At 39.8% G+C, this 22,423-nt stretch overlaps 3 protein-coding genes across 4 annotated transcripts in view; 1 reads left to right on the top strand and 2 right to left on the bottom strand.

The window, feature by feature from the left end:
- LOC104965157 (paired amphipathic helix protein Sin3a-like) overlaps window positions 1-5,901 on the bottom strand; it is a 45,538-nt gene extending 39,637 nt beyond the window's left edge. The window contains exons 1-6 of the mRNA XM_010794116.1: window positions 5,878-5,901; window positions 5,103-5,319; window positions 4,157-4,354; window positions 3,602-3,708; window positions 2,037-2,340; window positions 1,087-1,335 (exon numbers count right to left, since the gene is read on the bottom strand). Of these exons, the coding sequence (XP_010792418.1) occupies window positions 1,087-1,335; window positions 2,037-2,340; window positions 3,602-3,708; window positions 4,157-4,354; window positions 5,103-5,319; window positions 5,878-5,885 (1,083 nt within the window). The 5' untranslated portion in view covers window positions 5,886-5,901. The remainder of the gene's footprint in view (window positions 1-1,086; window positions 1,336-2,036; window positions 2,341-3,601; window positions 3,709-4,156; window positions 4,355-5,102; window positions 5,320-5,877) is intronic.
- The window catches only part of ap2a1 (adaptor related protein complex 2 subunit alpha 1), a 114,788-nt gene that overhangs the window by 58,175 nt on the left and 34,190 nt on the right, over window positions 1-22,423 (top strand). The window lies entirely within an intron of this gene.
- Window positions 12,465-22,423, bottom strand: part of ptpn9a (protein tyrosine phosphatase non-receptor type 9a) — a 411,924-nt gene continuing 401,965 nt past the window's right edge. The window contains exons 4-13 of the mRNA XM_010793965.1: window positions 21,954-22,078; window positions 21,359-21,464; window positions 20,332-20,442; window positions 18,653-18,969; window positions 17,488-17,575; window positions 17,083-17,152; window positions 16,359-16,437; window positions 16,052-16,202; window positions 15,311-15,518; window positions 12,465-14,729 (exon numbers count right to left, since the gene is read on the bottom strand). Coding sequence (XP_010792267.1) covers window positions 14,539-14,729; window positions 15,311-15,518; window positions 16,052-16,202; window positions 16,359-16,437; window positions 17,083-17,152; window positions 17,488-17,575; window positions 18,653-18,969; window positions 20,332-20,442; window positions 21,359-21,464; window positions 21,954-22,078 — 1,446 coding nt within the window. The 3' untranslated portion in view covers window positions 12,465-14,538. The remainder of the gene's footprint in view (window positions 14,730-15,310; window positions 15,519-16,051; window positions 16,203-16,358; window positions 16,438-17,082; window positions 17,153-17,487; window positions 17,576-18,652; window positions 18,970-20,331; window positions 20,443-21,358; window positions 21,465-21,953; window positions 22,079-22,423) is intronic.

Below are 22,423 nucleotides of genomic sequence, written 5' to 3'. Positions count from 1 at the left end.
TTTGTTAAAAAAAAAAAACATAATAAATTTTAAATACTTTTTGTTTACATTTTGTATTCAATGTTGACAAAACAGAGAGTGACCGATATTTCCCCACCAAAAAGTGTCTTAAATTATCATACCTGAGGCCTGTAGTTCTGTTTCAAAAATTCACAGAACATCATGTATGTGTTGGCTTCTTTGGGAGCTTGTTTTTCATAGACCGGCTGGTTGCTTATTTCTCTCAAATCTGGGCAGCAGAGTGGGCCAGGGCGCAGTGGTTCTAATTGTAGCATTGTAAGCTAACGAGTACTGAAAGCTTTATTTAGTGTTTGATCCAATGCTGCACAAACTGAACTGATGCGCAATGCTCGCTGTGAAAAAAAAAGAAGGCTATATCCATGTGTTGGAGATGAGAATAGTCGCGAATTTAAATAAGAAAGAATATAACCTTACAGGGACAACTTGAATGCTTTTTTTTCTCTTAATGCATTGCATAAAGATCGGATCGGGAAAAATCGGTATCGGCAAATTGTCAAAATCAAATGATCGGAATCGGATCGGGAGCAAAAAAAGGTGATCGGGACATCCCTACCTGTATTAATAAAGTTGATCTCTAGAACTATATGAAAGTTTACAGATGACTTCTCTCTGAGTTTACAAACGCACTTCCCTATTACCTATATCAGGACTGCTTCTACAGTGGGTTGAAAAAGGTAACATTTCGGAGATTTGCCATCATGTCACTGATCCAGCAAGGCCAAACAAAGCTAAAGAGGAAACTTAGGAAAAGTTGAAGTTAATTAAACAGCAACATTTTAAGTTTCACAAATAAGAGCAGTGTTGAGGGCAGCCCTTCTATATTGAGGGCTCTGCCTTTTAAGCCCTGAGGAACAGAAACTATAACCATATGAACACAACACGGTCACAGCTATGTACGGACACTTCTCTACCAAGTGTGTGAGAACCTCTCTTAGTCACAACCACAAGTCTGCAGCTCTCCTAATCACTATTGCACCCTTTCATATGAGCAACATTATCATTGTATCTTTTTTTTTTTTTAAAAAGGGACAAAACACTTTATTCAGTTTCAGTTCAGCCCCTGACCTGGTACGTGTGGAGGATCTCCAGGAAGGCTTTGTAGATGTCGGGCTGGCCCTGAAAGCGGTTCTTGATCTTGTTGACGTAGTTGATGGCGTGGTTGAACTCCACGGGCTGGTTGTTCTGCATGGGGGGCCCGGTGGGGGTCCCGCTGAGTGGAGGGTGGAGCTGCATGGGCGGGGAGCGAGGAGAGGGGAAGGCCGGGATGGACGGATTGCTCTGACTGCTCGGTGTCAGCGCCTGGGGCTGAAGAGGCTGGAAGGACACGACAGTGAAGGTTAGAGTGGTGCAGGACTGAGTCCTAAAACCTGGGAATTAGTTTAGCATTTTTTCATGAATGCTTGTCTCAAAGTCAACATATTTTTGATTGTTTTTTTGGTAAGATGTCTGATATAGTGGTTAACACAGGTCTATGAGTTTTCATGTTTGGTTTTACAACATGTATGTCAGTAAACACAGCACTCGTGAATGTCTAAGGCATCATAAAACGGTGGTTGTTAACTTGTGAATAAATGGGACTTCTAAACGTCCCCACGCTGGCACGAGTTCGACCTTTAGCTTAGTGCTGGTGGATTGAAGTCATGGGACCTAGCTGTAGTTTTTTTATATCGTTATACCCTCTGGCTTTTGCCGTTACGCTTTGACTTTTATAAAAGTTGTGTTCAAATGTGGAAATGATCCTGCCAAACAAAATGTGTAATTATCATAAACGTTTGTCTGTCATTGAACTCATTCCAAAAGCCAATGAAAAATTCCCATTGCTTTTTGTCAAGAGACCCTTGAGAAGCTAAGTTCAGGGTCAGCCTACAAAAACACGTCATGCCTGTGAACTGCAAAACATTTGATTTGTATTTGTTTTCAAACAAGACAGTGGAGGTGGGAATAACAATTTATATGTTGGGATTTTTTTTGTATTGTTTGTACAAGTCTGCAGGTGTCCACTCAGAGTTTCTCACCTTGCTCATCTTGGCGGGGGTGGGTTGCGTCAGAAGGGGCGGAGCGGTGGTGGTGGTGGTGGCAGCAGCAGACGGGAGCTGGGGCGGATGGAGGGGCGCTGCTCCTGTTAGTGGGATGTTTGAGACTGAAATGCCATGCGGGGTGATGTGGTGGATCTGACCAGGCGTGGTCACGTTGACCAGGTCGTTGCTCTGGACCTCGATCTTGTAGCCCGGCGGCAGGAAGGTGTTGAAGCCCATGATGAGGTCAGGGTGACCTTTGAAGAGCTGTGACACTCTGCTGATGACCCCCGGGGTGTCAATACTGGAACAACAGCAACACAAAAGACAGAATGAATTTATATCCACCATATCTGGTATCCTGTGAATCAAGTATTTAACTGAAGCTCCTATGTTTAAAAAAGTACAATCATTTTAAATTCTGCAACATCATGAATACATGACTCCTAATAACCCTGACTCAACAAATGTAAGTTTGCAAGTTAAGTTTAGTTGGTTAAGGATCAGATTGTAACTACTAAAAAGTTGAAAGAAACCTGGCTCAATCTTACTACAGTGTAGGACAGTTTTTAATGATTTAACCAGTAGGTTGTTGTAGTGTCCATAATCTGAGATTCACTTTTTCCGTTATCAATCTTTTTAACTGATGCATGTGCGATAAAACACAAGTCATTAAAACTCAAATAAATAGTTACATTTTTCTGTAAGTGCATGTCAGCTATGGCTGGACAATCTTGCAGCTATGGAGCCTCTGCATGTGAATGTTTGTACACACTCAAATAAGCAAAATGGTGCCTTTAGATCCTGCGCTCTTAGCAGAAAATGGCCCCGTATTAATGTGCATTCACAAATGGCTAAATATTGCTATTAGCTCATAAATAGCAAATGACCAAAATAACAGTTTTTGATCAATTATTAGTTAGAGAAAATAGAGAAGTTGTTTCAAAGCGGAACCAATGCTGTCGGGGGTTCTGACTTACAAGTTGTTTGGAAAAATAATGATGTTATATTTAGTCAAAATCTCATCATAATGTATTTTCCTAATCTGACAGATGCAGCAGCGACAGTCGTCCTAATGTACTTGGGATGTGACTCGGGGTGCATTCAAAGGCTGCCAACATCGTGGGGCATTGAGAGTTTTACCAAACAAAGGGCAGAGCATACCCTTTGAACTTCAGATTGTTTTTAAACAAATACCAGCTTTACATACCACCTGTGACAGGGACAACAGACCGGCCGTTCTCAGCAATGAGGTCAGCGAAAACATACTAATGGTCTTTGTGGAGGCCACAAAGATGGAAAGATTGAAAGGCTAGAAATTGACGTCACGTTTTTTTTGGGAATTGTGAGAATGGTTCTGGTAAAATTGCTATTATGCAAAAAAAAAACGAGTCTATTTGAGGTGTATGGCCTTTTCCTTTGGCTTCTACATTTAAAAGACCTGATATATTAGGTGCCATGACCCTGTAGTTAAGAGGTAGGACAGAAAAAGTAAGGACACTTAAAATATAGATTCTGGCTTAATTCCCAATACATTTTTCTCTATATTCAAACATTGGCCTCACCTTTGAGACTTGAACTCTTTCATTATGTCCAGAAAGTCGTTGTAGACCTGAGGATGGTTCCCAAACTGCAGTTTCACTTGATCCAAGTAAGACAGAGCATCTTCCACCTGAGGGACAGAGGGAAGAGGGAAAGTCAATTTCACCAACATCTGCCAATCTGTTTCCTTCTAGATTCACTGATTTTGATATATAACCCAATATTCAAGAAGTAAAAGAGCTATTAGATCATACAACAAATCAACAGTGAAAATTAACCACAGCATTGCATTTTGAAATCTTGAGTAAATAAACTAATATTTTAACCCAGGTCTTAAAGTGTTCATTATTAGCTCCACTAACTATTTCAAACAGGGTTAAAGAGTAAACCAGCCTTTTTTACCAACCATAACATTAGTCCAAAGTAGTAGAATCTAACAAATCAGCATACCATTTTATGGGCTAAAAATACACAACTTTCGCTAACTTCCTTGACATGAGAACTCGGTGACATTTGACAGGTTTTACATGGGACGTGACAAGTGTGAGAATCTGTCAAAAGGAAACGGGCTGACTGACCTTGAGCCTCTGGAACTGCTGGCCCTGTGCCGAGGCCAGGGGAGCAGCTGTGTGGCTGTGCCCTGACATCACTGAGGGCCCGTGGGGCTGGACTGCTGGGCTGTGGTGGTGGGACCCCCCGTGGACCGCTGGGCTCGGAGCGTGCCCATGCCCGCCACTGTTCTGGGGCACGGTGGGAACCTGGGAGAGCAGAGATACCTATGACAGGAATGGCAAGATGTTAACTTCAGTATATCAGGTGGATAGCAATGTGACATGGTTGTAATAGGAATAATCACAACAAAAACAAGCATGTAAATCAGGGGTGTCCAAACTACGGCCCGGGGGCCAAATGCAGCCCATTTTGAACCTTCCCTCAGCAAATTCAAAAAAGTATAATGGAATATGGCCCACAAATGAAACTTTTGCTTTTCTTATATTGTAATTCTTAAATACAAATAAACAAATAAATTATACAGTAGTATTCATGTGTTAATCAGCCCACTTTTCAAATAAATTAAGTAAATTAAGTTAACATATCTTAGTTGATAAGAAAAAAGCCAAATTACATATTTACATAACAAGCTTGAAATACACCCTTCCTATTTCTCCATATTATAATCAATGTGAAGCTTCCATTTTAAGGAATGAGCTGCCAACACTCACAATCATTTACCTACATTGGATTGATTTTGCTAACTTATAACTGAACTTATGAGGCAATATACCTCTAGTGAGTGGCCCAGCCCTTCGTATATTTTTCTGTGTGTGGCCCTCTGTGAAAAAAGTTTGGACACCCCTGATGTAAATCAATAAAAAGGGAGCCATGCTTTAGTCTCTAAAAGGCAGCACAAACTGACAGCCTAATCTATGAGCCACAAATGACTTAAAACTGCTGTTTGACCTCGTTTTTAACTCTTAAGTCAGTAAGCTTAAAACAGATCTGCAGTGGACGAGCAGAGCCTACCTGGTATCCCTGGGGGACGGAGTACTGGACGCCTGCTGTGGGCTGCATGTTGTCGGGCACGGCCTCATACACAGCCGGGGCAGGGGCAGGTGCCAGGACCCGATGCTGGAAAGCCTCCGCGTTGCCAGCGAGGCGCCGCTGCTGGGACGCAAAAACCGTTTCCTGATCCTCCAGTCGCCGCTTCATTATGAACTCATACTCGTAAGAGCTGAGAGACCTGCGGATAAAAAGCATATGGAGATCATTTAATGCGGGAATCCGTTAAACCAGCCACTTCATTTCATTTATTGCTTGTTTGTGGAGCATATGGAAGTTATTATTTGTTTTACTTCAAAATGTGAATTTATGGATACACACAGTGCCAGCTAGAGGCTTCTGTTGTTAAGCTTGGGAAGACAAATATTACATAGTCTGTGACCATAAATCCAATGGAACACCCAATGCTTTTAGTGGCATGAGGGTAAACAAGAGGTCAACTACATGGGAGTGTATTGATTGACTAACATGTTATAGCACATGTCGACTTTGGTGTCATACTTTGAAGCATTTTCTTTTTGAAAATAGGTTTATGTGTGTTGTCACTGATTACATTTTTGAATAAGCTAACAGACGTCACATGTTACTCAAAAAGCGTACAGAGTGCTGATCAGCTCCAGCCTTGAACTGCATTACGTAAGAAAATGATTGTGGCACAGATATAAACAGTACTAACAGTACACTCAAATTGTTGACATTTTTTATGAGATCATCATTTTATTTTTACAAGTTGACCTACTTTGTCATCTTTTTAAGTTCCTCCTGTCAACTGCAGAGATGTCCCTGACGTACAACTCTTGGTTATCCAAGTAATAAATAATGATACTATTCTGCATGACACAAATATTAAACATCATGCAACTTCATCCCCAAGGTCTTTCATGTACTGTACAAAAAGTGAGGAAATCACTGAGGGATAACGCGATGATTAAATGCCTCTAAATGTTACCATGCCTTGAATGTAAAGCTTGCAGTCTCCGTAGCCAATGAAACACAGACAGCCTACGTCACCGATGCAACAAACAGGTGCTCGCTGTGGGAACGTGGGGGAGCCAGCCTGCCATTCACAACTTCCTCAAGACAGCAACAACTGCACAAACACGTCAATGAATTGCGTTAAAACAAAGAGAAAGCTCAGAAACCCGACGGGGAAGAAAATAAAGTACGTTTTAAACCCCCAACGTCGAGAAAAAGTGACACTGTCAAGCTAAAGTGGACTCGACAACTATAGAGTCTCGCTCTGAACAGCCGCGGCCAACGAAAACGAGGCTGTGGTGCTCGTAGATACTTCATTTTTACTTGGTTTAATATCGTTAAAGTCACAAAAAGGCAAATGCATATATGATTGCTAGACACATGCTAACAACAGCGCTTCACCATCCCCTTTATGGCCTGGCATCACAAGCACCGACCTCGAGTTACAGCCATGACGCTTTCTTGACGCCCGCCATTTAGAGCGTGGCGCAGGACAGCAGCAAATTACACTCCATTTCAAAACAGGTAAGCATGAAAAGTAGCTGAATTGCTCGCCTCCTGGCTGCCTTTCTACGTTGAAGTGTACGAAAGCAGTTTGTGTATTAACTACGCGGATAACTTGTTTTGTCGACAGTGGCTGTGAGCTGCCAGTTAGCTAGCTGGCTAATGTAAACAACATGAGTAGTACCCCAGACACCGAGCACCTAATGTAGGAGGGGAGCACATGCAGCTAACCATTAGCGGCTGGTTCGCTGTTACTGTAACATCTAAAGCCAGCATTAGTTATCGATTTAGTAGAGAACTCATGTCGGGTCTAGTTTGAGGTAATAGAGATTACAAGCAACATTGATTTCCCATGTGGGGTACTCAAAACGGCTACTAACGGTAGATATAGCTAAAGCTGTGTTAGCTTGCTGAATGAACTCACCCCTCTCCCAAATAGCGAGCTGAAGAACGCAAATGATGCTTTGATTATCCGTTATTTTTCTGGTTACCTGCTTACTCCTCAGGCCGGGGAAGATACCACAGTGATGTATATGCTAAAAGCAACTTATCATCGGCGTGTGATTTAAAATAAACAGTTCAAGCTGCAAAGTGAAAATCTCCCCGAGAGAGGAAAACAATCTCCGTTCGGTTGGCTCTGAGAGGAGGCGGGGTTTCCGTGTGTAGCCCCGCCCCGACACTCGCTATTGGTCGGTTCGTTCATAGGCTCCACTGAAGGGCGGAGTGATGTCCCCGGATTTGACAGCTTGAACTGTCAATCAAGGATTTCCTCGCACAGTATCCATGCACGCCCATTTTGACTTGAAGCGCGACAATATCAGCAGGAGTCCCGCTTGTATGGTGTGTCCTCCACATAACTACAAGCTTGTTAATGAAAATAAGTCCTCGTATCTTACTGTTTGTGTTTTTTATGACAAGCCTGTCTCTTTGTCCTGCAGGACTTTCTAATCCTGCAATATATCTGCACACCGGTATTCCTAAATGACTCTTCCAAGACTGCAAGTATTCATGATGGACTTGTTGTATTTGTATAATATTGTTAATAAAAAGAATCAGAGGTTGCATTAAGCAATTGTTTTTGAAATGCACATGTTTTAATAAACTTGACTGAAAAAAATTATCTTGCATTGCTTGCCCATGTATACACAAGCACACACTCAGTCTCACTCTCCATAAATACAAATACTAATAGCTTAGAATTGTTGTCAAGGAGTATTTAGAACATTTATATTGTACATTTTAGGAAATTGTTTATATCCATTCGTCAGTTAATATTTATGTGTATGTATTTGTATTTTGGAGCATCTCCTTTCATAAAGTAGCCCACGATGGAAATGTCAGCTTTATTTTTGCACAAAACAAGTAGTACTCCTTTACTAGGATATTATCTAGCCCCAGGGTTTCTGTATGTCAGTTGGTTTGTGGTAAATTGACAAAACAACATGTGTGAGTATAATTAAACAAAAATAATTAATAATAAAGGTCTCAATACTCCGTTTTTACACATGACCCCTCTGCAGGACAGAGACAGAACATGTTTACCTTGTGTGACCCTTGGTAACCCAGACTTAAAGTGTATCTTACTATATGTAGGCCTACTTATTGTCAGTCGCTTTGGATAAAAGCGTCAGCTAAATGCAATGTAATGTAATGTAAATATAGATTCAACATCACATTCAACCAAACATCTTGCTTTATATCTAAAATACAAAATCTAGTATTAAAATAACCTGGTAGGACACCAACATTTCATTTTATTATGTATTATTATATTCTGCATAGTGAGTCCTTTCTATCTAGCAAGCCTACTTCCTGGACTTTGGTAACACGTGACTCTGTATGAGGGCGTTTGCTTTTGCACTCGAGTCCCGCCTCTTTTTAAACCACTTCAGCCAATCACTGGATTCAACCGTCATTGCAAATCCCAAAAAGGTGGAACTTCCAAAATAAACCATCGCCCACGACAGGCGGAGCTGCAACACCAGCCCGGGATTCCTCATTCCAGCCTGGCAGGCAGAGGAGTCAGCAGCACCGTAGGCTGCTCACACACACACTGACTCACACATTCACCACACAATACTCCACTATCCTCCCGACTGGCTTTCCCCACATTACTGCTAGCCTCTTTTGCAAAACGTATGCTCCAGACCGAGAGCAGTTTTGACCACAAAAATATATTTTTGAAAATTTAAATGAAAGATTCGAGTATTCTTTGGCAGCTTAGCAAGTATTTTATTTTTAAGTTTTGTGCAAAAGCATGCAAGGCTGTGGAGATCCCTCTCCGAACAACACGGTGCCCACGGAGGAGGATCAGCCCCCCTGCATGCACTCCGCGTCAGTCGACGTGCGTATTTACAGTCTGCACTCTCCAAACAAAAGGCACTAATAGAATGCATCATCTGGTAATTGACGCTTTTGCATGTACGCTGGTGGGCACGCACGGTGAAGTAGGGCCTATAGGCGACCCGACACTGCATATTTTCAGGGCGGTAAAGATCCGATCCAGTTGCCCTTACTAAACAATGCCAAAGTCAAACGGAACGGGAACTACGCCGTCGCTGCCTGTGTGGAAACATCGGCCATTCTCCGCGATCCCAAATAACACGCAGACGTATTTCTCTGCAGAGAAAGAGGGCGACCGAGTACCAAACAAATCCTATTCTTTGTTTACTTCAATAGTGGGGAGTAAAATGTCTAACCTGCCTCACCACAACAACTCCCTCCCGCCTACGGATCGATTAGCGTTACATGCTCACACATCGCTGCAGACAAAATGTTTCCAGACAGCGAGATCCCTCACATTTACAACACAGCCCGGAAAGAGTGTTTACTAGCCCACAAAATGACGTCCTGCAGATTTGGCCATCTATCGTGTTATGTTCCTGGATATTTTGTTGTCGCTTACGACCGTAAAAAGCCCCCTTCAATTCATTTAAAGACACAACGAGGCGCGACTGACCCCAAGACGCTTTCTGCCTCGACATAAACATCGTTCACTTGTAATAGCAGCAATAACAATGGTATTATTTAGTTTAACCAGCTGTTACATACCCAGGAAAAAGACTCCTTACTCCGGATTCGTGTTTGTAACAAAATAGTTGGAGACGCCCCCCTCCGCTTGCATTGGCGCATACTGCCATCCACGTCACTTTATTTTGAATATCACCCGCTAAAAGTGAAGCAGCAGCAGAGAAACAACAGAGTCTCCATGGCTATCATCTAACCTCACCATCTTCACAGTAAAGAGAACTCACTGGGAACTGTGGCCTTATGTTGTTAGGCTCATCTAATAAACTGATATAGGTATACTTTATTACTAGTATGCCCTCTTTATTTAGTTTTTAATACTTTACTCCACTAAAGGCTACTTCTTACTCCACTGAATTTTTGACAGAGCAAGATAGTTGACTACATATTTGGCAGATTCAACTTTTGTTAATGTATTACTTATCTTTACAATCAAAAAGAAAGAAAAGAGACACAAACAGTCATGGTTACAAGTGACAATAACGAGGGGCCTATACATTTTCAGCATTATTTTTGCCATAAATTGTCATTTCTTTCCCCAATTAAGTAACATTTCCTCTCACTCTAAGCTAAAGTTAGTTCAATAATATAAATCACCTATCATCATAAACATATCTAATTCAATGAAGCCCTAACAGAACCAGCTACACCATTAACATAGTGCTAATATGTAAATGAACCGTAATGTTAAAGCTAGATAAAAGAATACAACAATTTGAAACGGCTTGTATCTGCTTTTGGAAATCTTTCACTTTAGATACTTCGAATTTCTGTACATTTATTGCACCAGTCAAATATTATATAACTGAAAATACACTGTAAACTTTGCTTTGAATCCTCTTTTTCCAAGGCCTCTAATAAGGTAACAATGCTGTGATTATAAAAATTATAATGTCAATTGTTTACCTTTTTCTTCTGAAGATTGAAGTTAAGGAAACAACTAAAATTAGACTATTGCCATAAGGGAATACTCTCATTTCAAACTTGCAGCAGCTCCATTCATGTATTGAAGGCTGAGTTGTATGCAACAATGTGACACTTTCTGAAAAACTCACAATATATTCACACAAAACAAGTAAATGATATCTCATATGGTTTGTAAGATGTAGTCTGCCCTACATTGACAAATACAGAAAAAGTAATTATTTCTACATCTTAGCTTTAGGCTTTAAATGGGATGATTAGAGGTGATGATCAGAGTTCTTTGATCTAAACGTTTATTATTTGTAGTATATCTCCAGGTGTAGGATTAAGGGCCTGTGATTCAGTGACATTGTAAAACCGGATTACTGACATGCCATTTAAAAGTGAAACTGAAAACTGTCACAGTGCTCTTTAAAAGGTGTTCCATCTATACAAAAGGGTTATAGCATCTGAGTGTTGTTAAGACGTGGAAACGCCAACAACAAGCCAAATTAAACATCGACTCAGCTTCAGGGTAAATTAGATCAATACTAAACAAAAGGTTTCTGCTTACACTGAATACTGATCTCAGACAGCTTAACTGCTCTGTTATACTGAGCAGAGAGCAATGATTCTGCCCCGAGGACGTCATACCACACCCAAAAATAAGCATTGTTGAGAGAAATACCCACACACTGCTCCCAGCATGCTTCACGGCTGCAGTGTTACTGGGAGTAGTACACGTCATTTTGTGGGTATTCCTTTTTCAACACTGCTCACTTTGGTGTGGTTTGAGAACCCCACAGTCTAGCTGAATTCACTGTATTTATTGAGTGTTTGCAGCAGTGTAGGAGTCTTACTGCAACCCCCAGCCCTATGTTTCAAAAGAAAAGAGATGTTTGTCCTTCAGCTGTCAGCTCAAATGAATGGTAATCTTTACCTAGCCTTGTAATGAAAGAAGATTTTGGTTTAGGTTTGATTCTAGGAAGTTTAGAAATCTTCAAAACCTACAGATACACCCATTAATCTAATTCTTTAAACCTGTAGCTATTGATTCCTTTGTTTGGGAGCAATTATAATCTCGACATTAACACATAATGACTTTATAAAGTTGTTGCTGAGATCAGTTGCCTTTTCATACGACAAGCAGCAACATTAGCATTCATTAAGGTTTTGTTTCTAAAGGCTTGTGAAATGCATTAACTCCATTTTTGCTGTTTTGATCTCCACCAACTCTGAAGGGAAATACGAGTGGATATGCTTCTTCTATCCTCGCAAACACTAGATGTGGTTTTCCACCGTTTATTGCCGGGCCGGTTGAGAGCAATTTTATGAAAGGCAAAACTGAAACAACAACCAGCTGATAGACGCTGAAATGCTGCGTTGAGCTGAGGGGAACTGTCGTTGTTCTGCATGTTTGTCATACGAGCGTTGTCTTTCACTTTACACTGCGTCACTTCAACGATTGCTCATATAACAATATATATTTGTGCAGCATTAAATGTTACTTTTCAACATTTTGAATTGGTTTAACATTTTTGATTTCCTCTATTTGTGCAATTTTTATTTTTTTTAAATATAACAATTGTTAATATATGAAAAAGAAAGGAAGCAGATTTTAGTTTTTTAGATTTAGTCTTACCCTTAAAACGTTTTTGTTTTTTTACTAAATCTTAATTGTGACTGCCAAATTGTAAATACCAATCGCAATATAAAAAATATATGTATTTTGTGTACTCGTGATTCAGATCAGCTCTAAATTGTATGGGTTCCTCCTTGGACCTTGCTGTGCTTTCCCACAAAGTTTAATGAAAATCCCTGCAGTAATCTTTCCATAATCCTGCTGACAAACAAACAAAACCTTGACGGAGTAAATAATCAACCTTGAAAACACAAAAATCACACAGTTTACGAATGTTTACGTTGACATAGTTTGTATTTAATACAGTATAGCTTGATTCAATAGTCATACGAATGGTAAAGTAATAGGTTATAATAGAACAAATATAAAATTAATGTAGATAACTGTATATCCTGGGTAATCGTATGAAAACAGTTGTTGAATACAATAGAAAAATAAAATAGGGCACATTTTGCGTCCATCATTGAAAGGAAAAATAATTCTAAAACAAGAGTGCGTGAGGATGGCAGACTTAAAAAGGCTTCACTACAAGAAAATTCAATATGAATTCTGTAGCAAAGAACAGTTTATTTTTTCACCAAGCAATGACATAATGCAGCGTATGAAACAGTTTTTGTACATGTACTCTATAATAATGGCAAGATACTGGGACCAAATGAAAGCACTGATTACAACCACAGTCTGTAGAACTTAAAATAACAAGAATAATGAAATATACTTCAGACAAAACTCAAGAAGGACTCTGTAGGGCGTAGGCACATATTAGTGCATGCTTATTCAGTTCTATCATTATTTTCTGGCTTCCCTGTAACAATTATTTAGATTCGTCCCAATAAAGCTCTATGCAGACGATTACAGTAAGTCCAAAATGTCACTAAAGGTTTTATATTTCAGCATTACTAAGATTAACTATCCCAGCATCACACGTAGAGCTACAGAACTAAGTTGCACTCGTCATCACATCCTATCTCCACGATGACTATTCTCAGAGCACATTGGGAACAGTTATTTGAAAGTGCTAAGACATGATTTGTGAGAAGAAAAAAAAAAGAAGAAGTATTGCACTACTCATGAGGTCTTAACTGATGACTTTGATGGCATAGTCACTGCAGACTGCTCTAAATGTGTGCGTGTGCATGTGCGTGGGCACTTAGCGATGCATTCCCACAGTCACTGAAGCATGATGGCACTGCTAGTGAGCGAAGGCGGCCACAGACACCGGTCCCTGTCTGTTTCAGAGTCAGGAAATCTCATAGGTGAGATGGAAGGTCAGTGGATACATTTAGAAAAAAAGGCATTTAACAAGTGATCACAGGAGGGGGTGTAACGGCCATTTAGGAGTTTACAGCCCGGTCATTTTGGATGTGCTTACCCCTCTTTACTGCTGCTTTTTTCTTTACTAAGGCAAAGGAGAATGCATCATGTAACCTCAAAGGAATACAACGACTTCTTGGAAAAAGACTACATCGTTTTTTAAGTTGAGCAGTTTCACCTCCTTGTGTTCAGTGTGACACTCCTGAGACTGGCTCGTACCGTCTATGTGACAAATACCATGTGCTGAAAATGCACTACGCAATATTTCCGGGACATAGGAGGTGTAACAGGTGGTGACAGCTGAGCTTAAGCTCCATCATTTGGAATAGAAAATGGTTTACTTAGTTAAAGGATAGTTTCACCCCAAAATGAAAATTGGACTTTCTCCATGTCAATGAGCAAAGTATTTTAGTCTCCGCTTACCTTATCACAATGATATTTTATGTATAAATTAATTATGCCGATGTAAAAAAAGCCTTTGGATCAAAATTAAATGACTCGTGGCACTCAATGGCCATGTTTACTTTAAAGGTCAAATGTATTGTTAGCATTGTCTTACAAACTTCTGCTGAGCTTTAACTGATATGGGATGAGAGACTGAAACATTTTGGGGTGAACTACTCCTTTAAAAAGGTCCCCTAAACCATTGGTTTTAAATGGCAGATAAATAAAAAAAGGTGAATGGACATTACCTCAATTACGTCACCCACTATGCCGACCACAGACCACAAAACTGCACAAAACAGGAGCAGTTTGTTCACGCTGCCACGTATTGTCTGAGATATGTTGGGCATAAACAAAATGTCACATTGTTATCACATTGAAACATCATAATGTCAACACTCAGGACCTTCTCTTATCACCGTCTTGTCTTGGTCTGGCTTGAAGAATGACCTAGTTACAGAAGACGGATTCTGCGAGGAAGTTAACTTGCCTGGGCTCACAAATTGGTCACACAACACAGCATGGGGTTAACAGACTGACTGCAGAGATGTCAGGGCTCGTGGATTAATTTTGGGAAGTCACGGCTGAAGCTCACTGATTGGCTGGGAGCAGGCCCTGTCTTTGGGCGTGCTCCAGAATGGCATTGTAGCAGAAGTAGTACTGGTCCGGCGTTTGGATGCTGAAGGCTCTCTGTGTTCTCATGCGTCGCACCGTCTGGCAAACATTCAGCGAGCCGACGTCCTGTAACTGGGACAGACAGATGTCCAGAGCACAGAAGGTACCTGCAAACAACAGGGCACTTTTTAGGAGTGGGGTTATTGGTGTTGAAACACAATTGTTATTAATATATATGAAAAAGAAAGGAAGCAGATTTTAGTTAGATTTAGTCTTACCCTTAATGGTATTTTCCACACCTTTTACCTAGGCCTTAAAGATGGGGCCGCAAGTAATGATTAATTGTATTTTCTAGACTAATCGTTTGGTCTTAAAACACTAAGAAAAAGTTTGTACCGGTTTATTTCGGACTATCTTGTTTAGTCATACCCCAAGACATTCAATTTAATAAGATAATTAAAGGGAAAAGCAGTAAATCTGCACATTTAAGAGAATATTCTGCAATTGTTGCATTAAGTATTACTTAAACATGAAACAAAAATAAATGCTATTTCTTTTTTAAATATTTGATAAATTAATCATTACCTCTCTTTTTTAAGGCCATAATATCATTCCAAAACGTTGTGTCTTAACATTTTAAAGTCTTGGAAATGTGTTTGTTTTCCAATAAAATCTGAATTTGTAAAACAGTCTGTTAAGGACAGAAAAAATAAAATAAAATCAGGCATGAAGTTTTTGAGGATCTCACCTGTTCTCCCGATGCCTGCGCTGCAGTGGACCACCATCGGGGGTCCCTGAGGGTGGCCCGCCCACTGAAGTCCCAAAGCGGTCACCATTTTCCTCTGTTGTCTCTTCACAGCTCCCAGGAAGTCAATGAGAGTCACTGCTGAGGTGGGAACGCCGTAATCAGGCCAGCTGAGGTACTGGAAGTGACTCACTTGTCTCTGTTCACACGTCTGAATGGATACAAAATGAGGAACACTTAAATATTTTGAGAAATATGATTACTTGCCATGAGTATATCAATGCCTCACTGTCTTCTGTAAGCTACTGTATATAAGAAGGTAAAGTTTGGTTGCAGTTAGGTCACCAAATATAAAGACTGGAAATAAGCTTGACTATCTACAATGTAAAACAAACTTTAATTGTTACTATTCAACACTGTATCTACTTTGTCTTAAAAAAGGGACATATAAGATACATTCTTAATAGTATTTCCATCTGACCCTGTTGAAGAGGAAAAGACTTACTATAGAATTTTGTAGGCCATACTTCTTTAATATCACTGACTCTACGATGCACGTTTGCTACTACTGTATAATACATTTGTTTATTGCTTTCCTGTTGCAATACATATGATCGATTACTGATAGTTGTCTATGTTGATGGACAGTTGATGGAGCTGCTGTGATGAAAGTCAAATTTCAGACTTGATCTGACCATTAAAGTAATATTTTATTGATCGTATCGCATTAGTCCATGTCTGTACCTCAGTGTTGTGCAGTTCGAGGGTGGTGTGGTTGTAGTGGGTGTGGTTGTCCACCCTTTGGTTAACCACTGCCATGTGGCAATAGACCTCCTGCCCCCCTTCATCCAGAGGCCAATACTGTCCACACTTCCTCCGACTGCCCTCATCTGTCCTGCAGCACAGAGACACGACACACTCGATTAAATCTATTCTGTTGTAATCCTGACCTACTTCGAAAAAGGAGAACCCAGCACCTTTTCTGACTAAACAAATGAGTATGAATTAGAATTTTCATTACAATAACTAAATAACAAACAAGTGAAATTACCTGGTAGTCATGACGATTACAAGCACGTTTTGTTCCCAGACCATTCTCCAGAAATCACTGTAGGTCTTTTCCAGCGGTCCTTCACAAGTTCAAAAGGAGATTCAAAGCAAATTAAAAAGACTTCTTTGTAATGGAGAACGTCTATTTGATTGCATGGAATGGCAGCTTAAAGAGCTTCACTCGACCCAAACGCTAATGAAGACAATCATTACTCTTTTTCTACAGTAGTAATAAAACCCTTTCCCTGCTCTAAATCGTCATTTACTGCTAATTTCCTGCTAATTTAAAGCGGGTCATTTCTATGCACACCCAGTACCTGTAAGTCTGCCATGTTATTTAGTCAGTTTGAGAAAGATCTTAGGAAAATGTGTGTTTATAACATATAAACATCCTGTCTATTTGACCTGCTTGTTTAATAAAAATCCACTTGCTCTAAACATTGGTGTCCCACAAGGTTCAGTGTTTGGTCCTCTGTAATTAACTTTACTCCCTTAGTTTAAATACTGCCTTGAATCTAGTTTAATCTTCTGCTGATAAATATTCAGTTTTCAAAGCAATGCCTCGAACACCGTAACCAGCCCCAACACTCACCTTTTGTTTTCCAAATTACCGAATGTACTGTAATGCAACTCTGTCTCCCTTATGCAATAATGATTATGGAATTGTATATTAAAACACAAGCCATCCAGAAAGCATTAAAAAAGATATGTAACAGTTGTTATACCTTGAGTACCAATGTATGCATTCCTCTGTTTGTAGCCGTCCATGAAGCTTGCATTGATGTAGTCTGTTCGCTGTGGGAACAGAGTTTTGTTATTAAGACAGAGATAACCCTGAAAAATCATGTCAGTTTAAGAAAACACTCAAATGTGAATAGTAGTGTTCTGACATTCATGTGACAGCAAAGCCTAGTTGTTTACATAAGGCTGAAGTAAACACAACAGAAAAATAATACTCTGATTACACTTTCTGGATAAACACCAGAGGCAGCGTGGCAGCCTTTCAAAACGTTAAAGCTTGGCACGTTTCTTGGCAGCTGAGAGATATCATGAATGGGACTGGCAGTGTTTCTCTTTTCGCATGAATGACAACTATTTTATGCATATTTGAAAAGAATAGAAGTACCAACCTCATTCCTTCTGGGTTTCAAACGAACTCTGGTTTGATCAAGGCACAGCACGTCGCCGTAGCGATTCCTCTCCTGATTGTAAGCTGATCTGTAGACACATGATAACAAAATGTATTAACGACACTATTAACACACATCAATAATACCGTAGCAGCTCACCATCTGGGTTGCTAATTTGTATACAGCAGACTGTACAAAATCCAAATATATTTTATTTATTTATTATCATGAATGAAAAGGATTACATTCTCATATTTGAGAAGCTGAAATGATTAGCAAATGAGTTATACATTTTCTGTTAATTGAATTATGAATGAATGGTTTATCATTGTGTGTTTAAGCTAGTTATGTGAGCTTATGGCAACAATAATGATTCACTCAATGAACACATGTAGTCTAAACTAGGAGAATCGCAATTAATCCCAGAGATAAAGGACATTAAAGGCCTCCTTTATTTGTTTTATGTTTGTAATGAAACTCTGATGCTCCAGATGTTATCACTTGAGTCTAAAAAATAGCTTTTAAATTATAGAGTTTTAAAAAGTTCGGTTTTAGCACAAATGCAGGTGTTTTGGAAATAATAAGTAAAACATTTAATTTGGATATGGTTTGCCACTCCTTATTTACTTCAATTCACCAAAGCTTGAATTCCTTTCATGATTCTTTGTTCACCTTTGAGGCATGCGAGAAAAACAAAGTATTCTTCACAAATTCAAGGTCACACAGGGTTGAGTAGTTCCTTTAAGCAGATGTTTGTCTGCTACTGTGAACTTAATACTAGTTGAACATGACATTTTGACATTTATATATGTTTCTAGTTATGTATTTAAGCTTTTTATCTTGTTTTTAGTTATTGTACTCCGATTGTGTTATTCTATATTGTATTTGTTTCCTGTACAGCACTGAGCTTGCTATATAAAATGTTACGTCCCCTCCTAAACTAGGGGTACAAAGGGAAGTAACAAAATATAAAAATAACCGGGAGAAAAATAAAAAGAGAGAGGAAACTGATTTGTGAAGCCACAAGATGATGTTTTAATTAGTCAAATAAATAAGAGCGCTCACCAGCCAATTCGCAAAGTAAACTAATGACAAACAAAAACAACTTTCTTATTAAAGAGAGCGACAACCATACACCATAAATAAAGACTGAGATTGAACTCACTGCGCGCAGTTGAAGGTCCCGGGCGGCGGTTCTTTGCGGACCTCCTCGTACTCCAGGTGGATGCCGGTGCGCTGAAGCCTGCCGAGGTGCGTCAGCAGCTCCTGCGGGCGCATGGCCTCGGCTCCGGGGACGTGGATTGAAGCTTCTTCCACGGGGATTCCCACCAGCTCGTCCACCGGGTCCACTCGGCCGTTCTGACCCGCCAGGAGCTGCTGGTTCCAGCTGAAGGACTCCAGAGGAAGCAGGCCGCCCAGGTGCTGCGGGAGGCAGTCTCTGGGGAGGTGTTGACGCAGCTCCGCCATTCTCACCATCTGGACCTGAAGGAAGGAGAGAAACAGACCTACAGATGTGAATAAGCTCACATGGTAGTCAACTGATTGTGATGTGCTATATGTGACATGTGTGTAGTAACGTGTGTTGTTTGCATTTTATTGTTCTCTTTTATCCTTTCGCCTGGATCTACTTGTCTTTCGTCCTTTTTTTATAACTAATGCTGTTGATGTATTTTGATTTTAAGGGTGTCCATTATCATCTGGCCGGGGACAACAGCTGGAAATGAGCCATGTTTGCTAAAGCTGCCCCATTTACTGTTTTTAGTAACAGTTGATCAATGGGGACTGTCCACGACAATATAAACAAACAAACTAAACTCTGGTAATCTTCAGGAATAGCTGACAACAATACATTTCATTTTGCAATTTATAATTGTTGTTACTGGCTGCTACTTCTTCAGAGTGTAACACAACTGTTGATAGTAACATAACTATGTGCAGCATATACTAATACATATATAATATTCTCTGCCCTGGGGCCATGTCTGAGCATACTCAATTCCTCAACAGAGTGAAGAGGGACTCTGGGGTATTTCATGTAAGAGAGATAAAAGGAAAAACGTTTTTTTTTTTAAATTGCACAGCCATTTAAAAAGGGCCTGTAAGTCTACATTGACATCTGAAATGTGCTGACACACAAGTCTACAGCCATGCTAGCAGCACAGTGATGCTGTACTTTGAATTGAATGCTAATATCAGAATGCTAATATGCTAAAGTTTAGCAGGTATAATGCTAAAACAATGTGCACCATTTCTCCAATTATAATACATGATGTGGCTGCTTAGCTTCAATTTAGTTATAATCCTGCTACTAAGTTTTATTCTTCTAATAATTACAATTTAGTTTTATCACCGTATTCTTGCCTATTTTAGTCAACTCATCTTATTTATGCCTTTTATCTGCACCGTCTCTGATTTACAATTAAAATGTCCCCGCTGTGGGACGAATAAAGGACACCCGACTCTGAACTAGTATTCAACATTATTTCCCTCTTTTTACGTCAAACTGTATTTGTTTGCATATTATTGATTAAATGAATAATCTTGAAACCGAATTTACTGTAGACCCTGGTGACTCTGAATAAATCCATACTAATGAAATTCTTCAGGGGCGGTAATGTAGGCAGGGTGATCGACTCCTGTGATTCAAGCATTAACATTTCAGGGATCTATGTGCGGTAAGAGAGAAGCCCCCTAATCAAATGATCACTTGCAACATCCAATAACACTGAAGTGCTCACTCATTGAACGCCTCTCCAGATAAACTTAACAGGATTTCCCAAAACTCGTAACTAAGTATCATCATAAACATGGTGCAAGAATTACAAAAAGAGCGCCTCTATTTACCCTCTCCCTAAGTTTGTCCTTGAGAAGCAGGCTGAGCAGATTGTAGGGCACTCGAAACCAAACGGGGGCCCCGACAATCAGAACCTTCTTCAGCCTGGCAGGGAACGCCCCCTAGTGGAGAGAGACAGCACAACAAACACAATTAATATCAGCTTCAACAGGAAGTATTTAGAAATCCTTAATTTGTCTAACCACAAGCAAAATGACATTGCTGTAGTGAGGGGGACAGTAGATAAAAAAGGCAAACACAATAAGTATATTTAACATATTAAATGTAATCCTAAAAACAGATTAATAGGATAGATAAGTAAACATGCATAGTAGGATTTAGCAGCAATATAAGGTATGTGTAAGCAAAGATTTAGACAATAATGTGCTAGTTAGTTTATCCTTAAAACATGACTTTGAAAGATTTACTATGAGAGTGCCCTGTCTGTCTATTTTCTCTGAATGTTTTAGCTGAATTGGATGAGGCCAACAGTCCCTTTATAGATCAATATGTGGGCACAAAATACATGCCTTTGATGCAGATGTGGCCACACAAGTGTCTCTGTTATTGACTCAAGCTGACATACTACCAGATCACAAATCACTTAGAGAGGTGCTTCATTTGGCAGGTCTCTGCAAGTCTGCCCACAGCCGAGCACTGCGCACTCACGGTCCGTGGATTAAATCATTACTTTGCTTGTAAACCCAGGCTGTGAGACATGGAGTTTGCCCCTTTGGATGAACACTAAATTCTGCAAAGACACCAACTCTGCTTTAATCAATCCGCTTCTCAATCGGATGAAGGACACAACTCTACAGTTATGTGTTAACTCCACCCCGGAGGAGTGATTCATGTTCAACAACGACAGATTATTCAACCTACCTTCTTTTACTAAAGGTCTTTAAATATTATCCTGTGAATGTTACACTGTCTATTTCTCAGAATCAAGCATCTTGTTTTCTCAGATATTTGTATTTTTTTGGCTTTTACTGTAAACATTTGATGTGTTTATGTAAACAACAGCACTGGAAGTCAAACCTTGAGCAGGTTGAGGATCTTCTTGCTCAGGTCCAGCTCGAAGTTTGTGTAGTTGGAGCCCGCCATGTCGTAGATGAACACCAAGCCATTCCTCTGGGTCTCAAAGCTGAGGGCAAAAAGAGGTTAAGACATCACCGTTAAGATATCTAAAACATTAACCAACAGGTCAGGTAACAACTAACGTATGCAGGACCATTTACCAAAGTGTTTTCCATCATAGTAAATAGAGAACAAAGTGATAAAAACCTAAAATATATTAAAAAGATACTTTACTTTGTAATTTAAGATGTTGCCATTTACATGCACAACAACCTATAACACACGTAACATAATCAGGCCTCTTTAATGAAACGTTTAGTGTTACATGTAAAGGATTCCCTAAAGAAAAAAACTAACACTTGCCAATAAATAAGGTTATATATCTAGTAAGGTTTTTATTTGAAGTACAAATGCTTAAATAGTAATTATTTTTCTAAGGAAAGATGGATGCCCACCATTGATCAGATAACCTTTCAATAATAATTCAAAGTGAAATGTAGCTATTATATGACTTGTTTTATTATTTATGTCGGGTATCCCAAACCACAGTCCTCACCTTTCCACGGCTCGATCCAGGAGGTAGAAGAGAGCCTGAAGCACCACATGGTTGCCTGTTTTGTTGGGGTGATGGAGCTTGGCAGTGTACAAGGCAATGGACGCCCCCGAAGGATCCCGTACACTCTGGAATACACACATTTAGAAACAAACTAAGCATTTTCTTTGATTTCTGGAAGTCTTATTGTCCTCACTTGTCCTGTATCTTCAATAAATACCACCGGATTTCTCATAAGATGCATGTTGTTCCGTTGTTTATGAGAACATGTTAAAAGATGTATTTTCCCTAGAAATCATGTGGTTTAAGGTGTGACTAGAAGGCAGACAAACGGTCGCTCTGCTAAAGTGAAGGCTGAACAATGACCACAGGGGGGCACTTAAGTTCATATGCTGCTTTCTGGCACTCTGCCAAAAAAAAAGCCTGTCAACAATTCTTGTTAATAATGATGAAGGTCTCACAGCTTCCCCCCC

The sequence above is a fragment of the Notothenia coriiceps genome, unplaced genomic scaffold (assembly GCF_000735185.1).
Source record: "Notothenia coriiceps isolate Sejong01 unplaced genomic scaffold, NC01 NC01_scaffold00037244, whole genome shotgun sequence".
Taxonomy (NCBI): domain Eukaryota; kingdom Metazoa; phylum Chordata; class Actinopteri; order Perciformes; family Nototheniidae; genus Notothenia; species Notothenia coriiceps.
The sequence above is the reverse complement of the archived record's forward strand: the minus strand, read 5'-3'. Positions and strand labels throughout refer to the sequence as shown.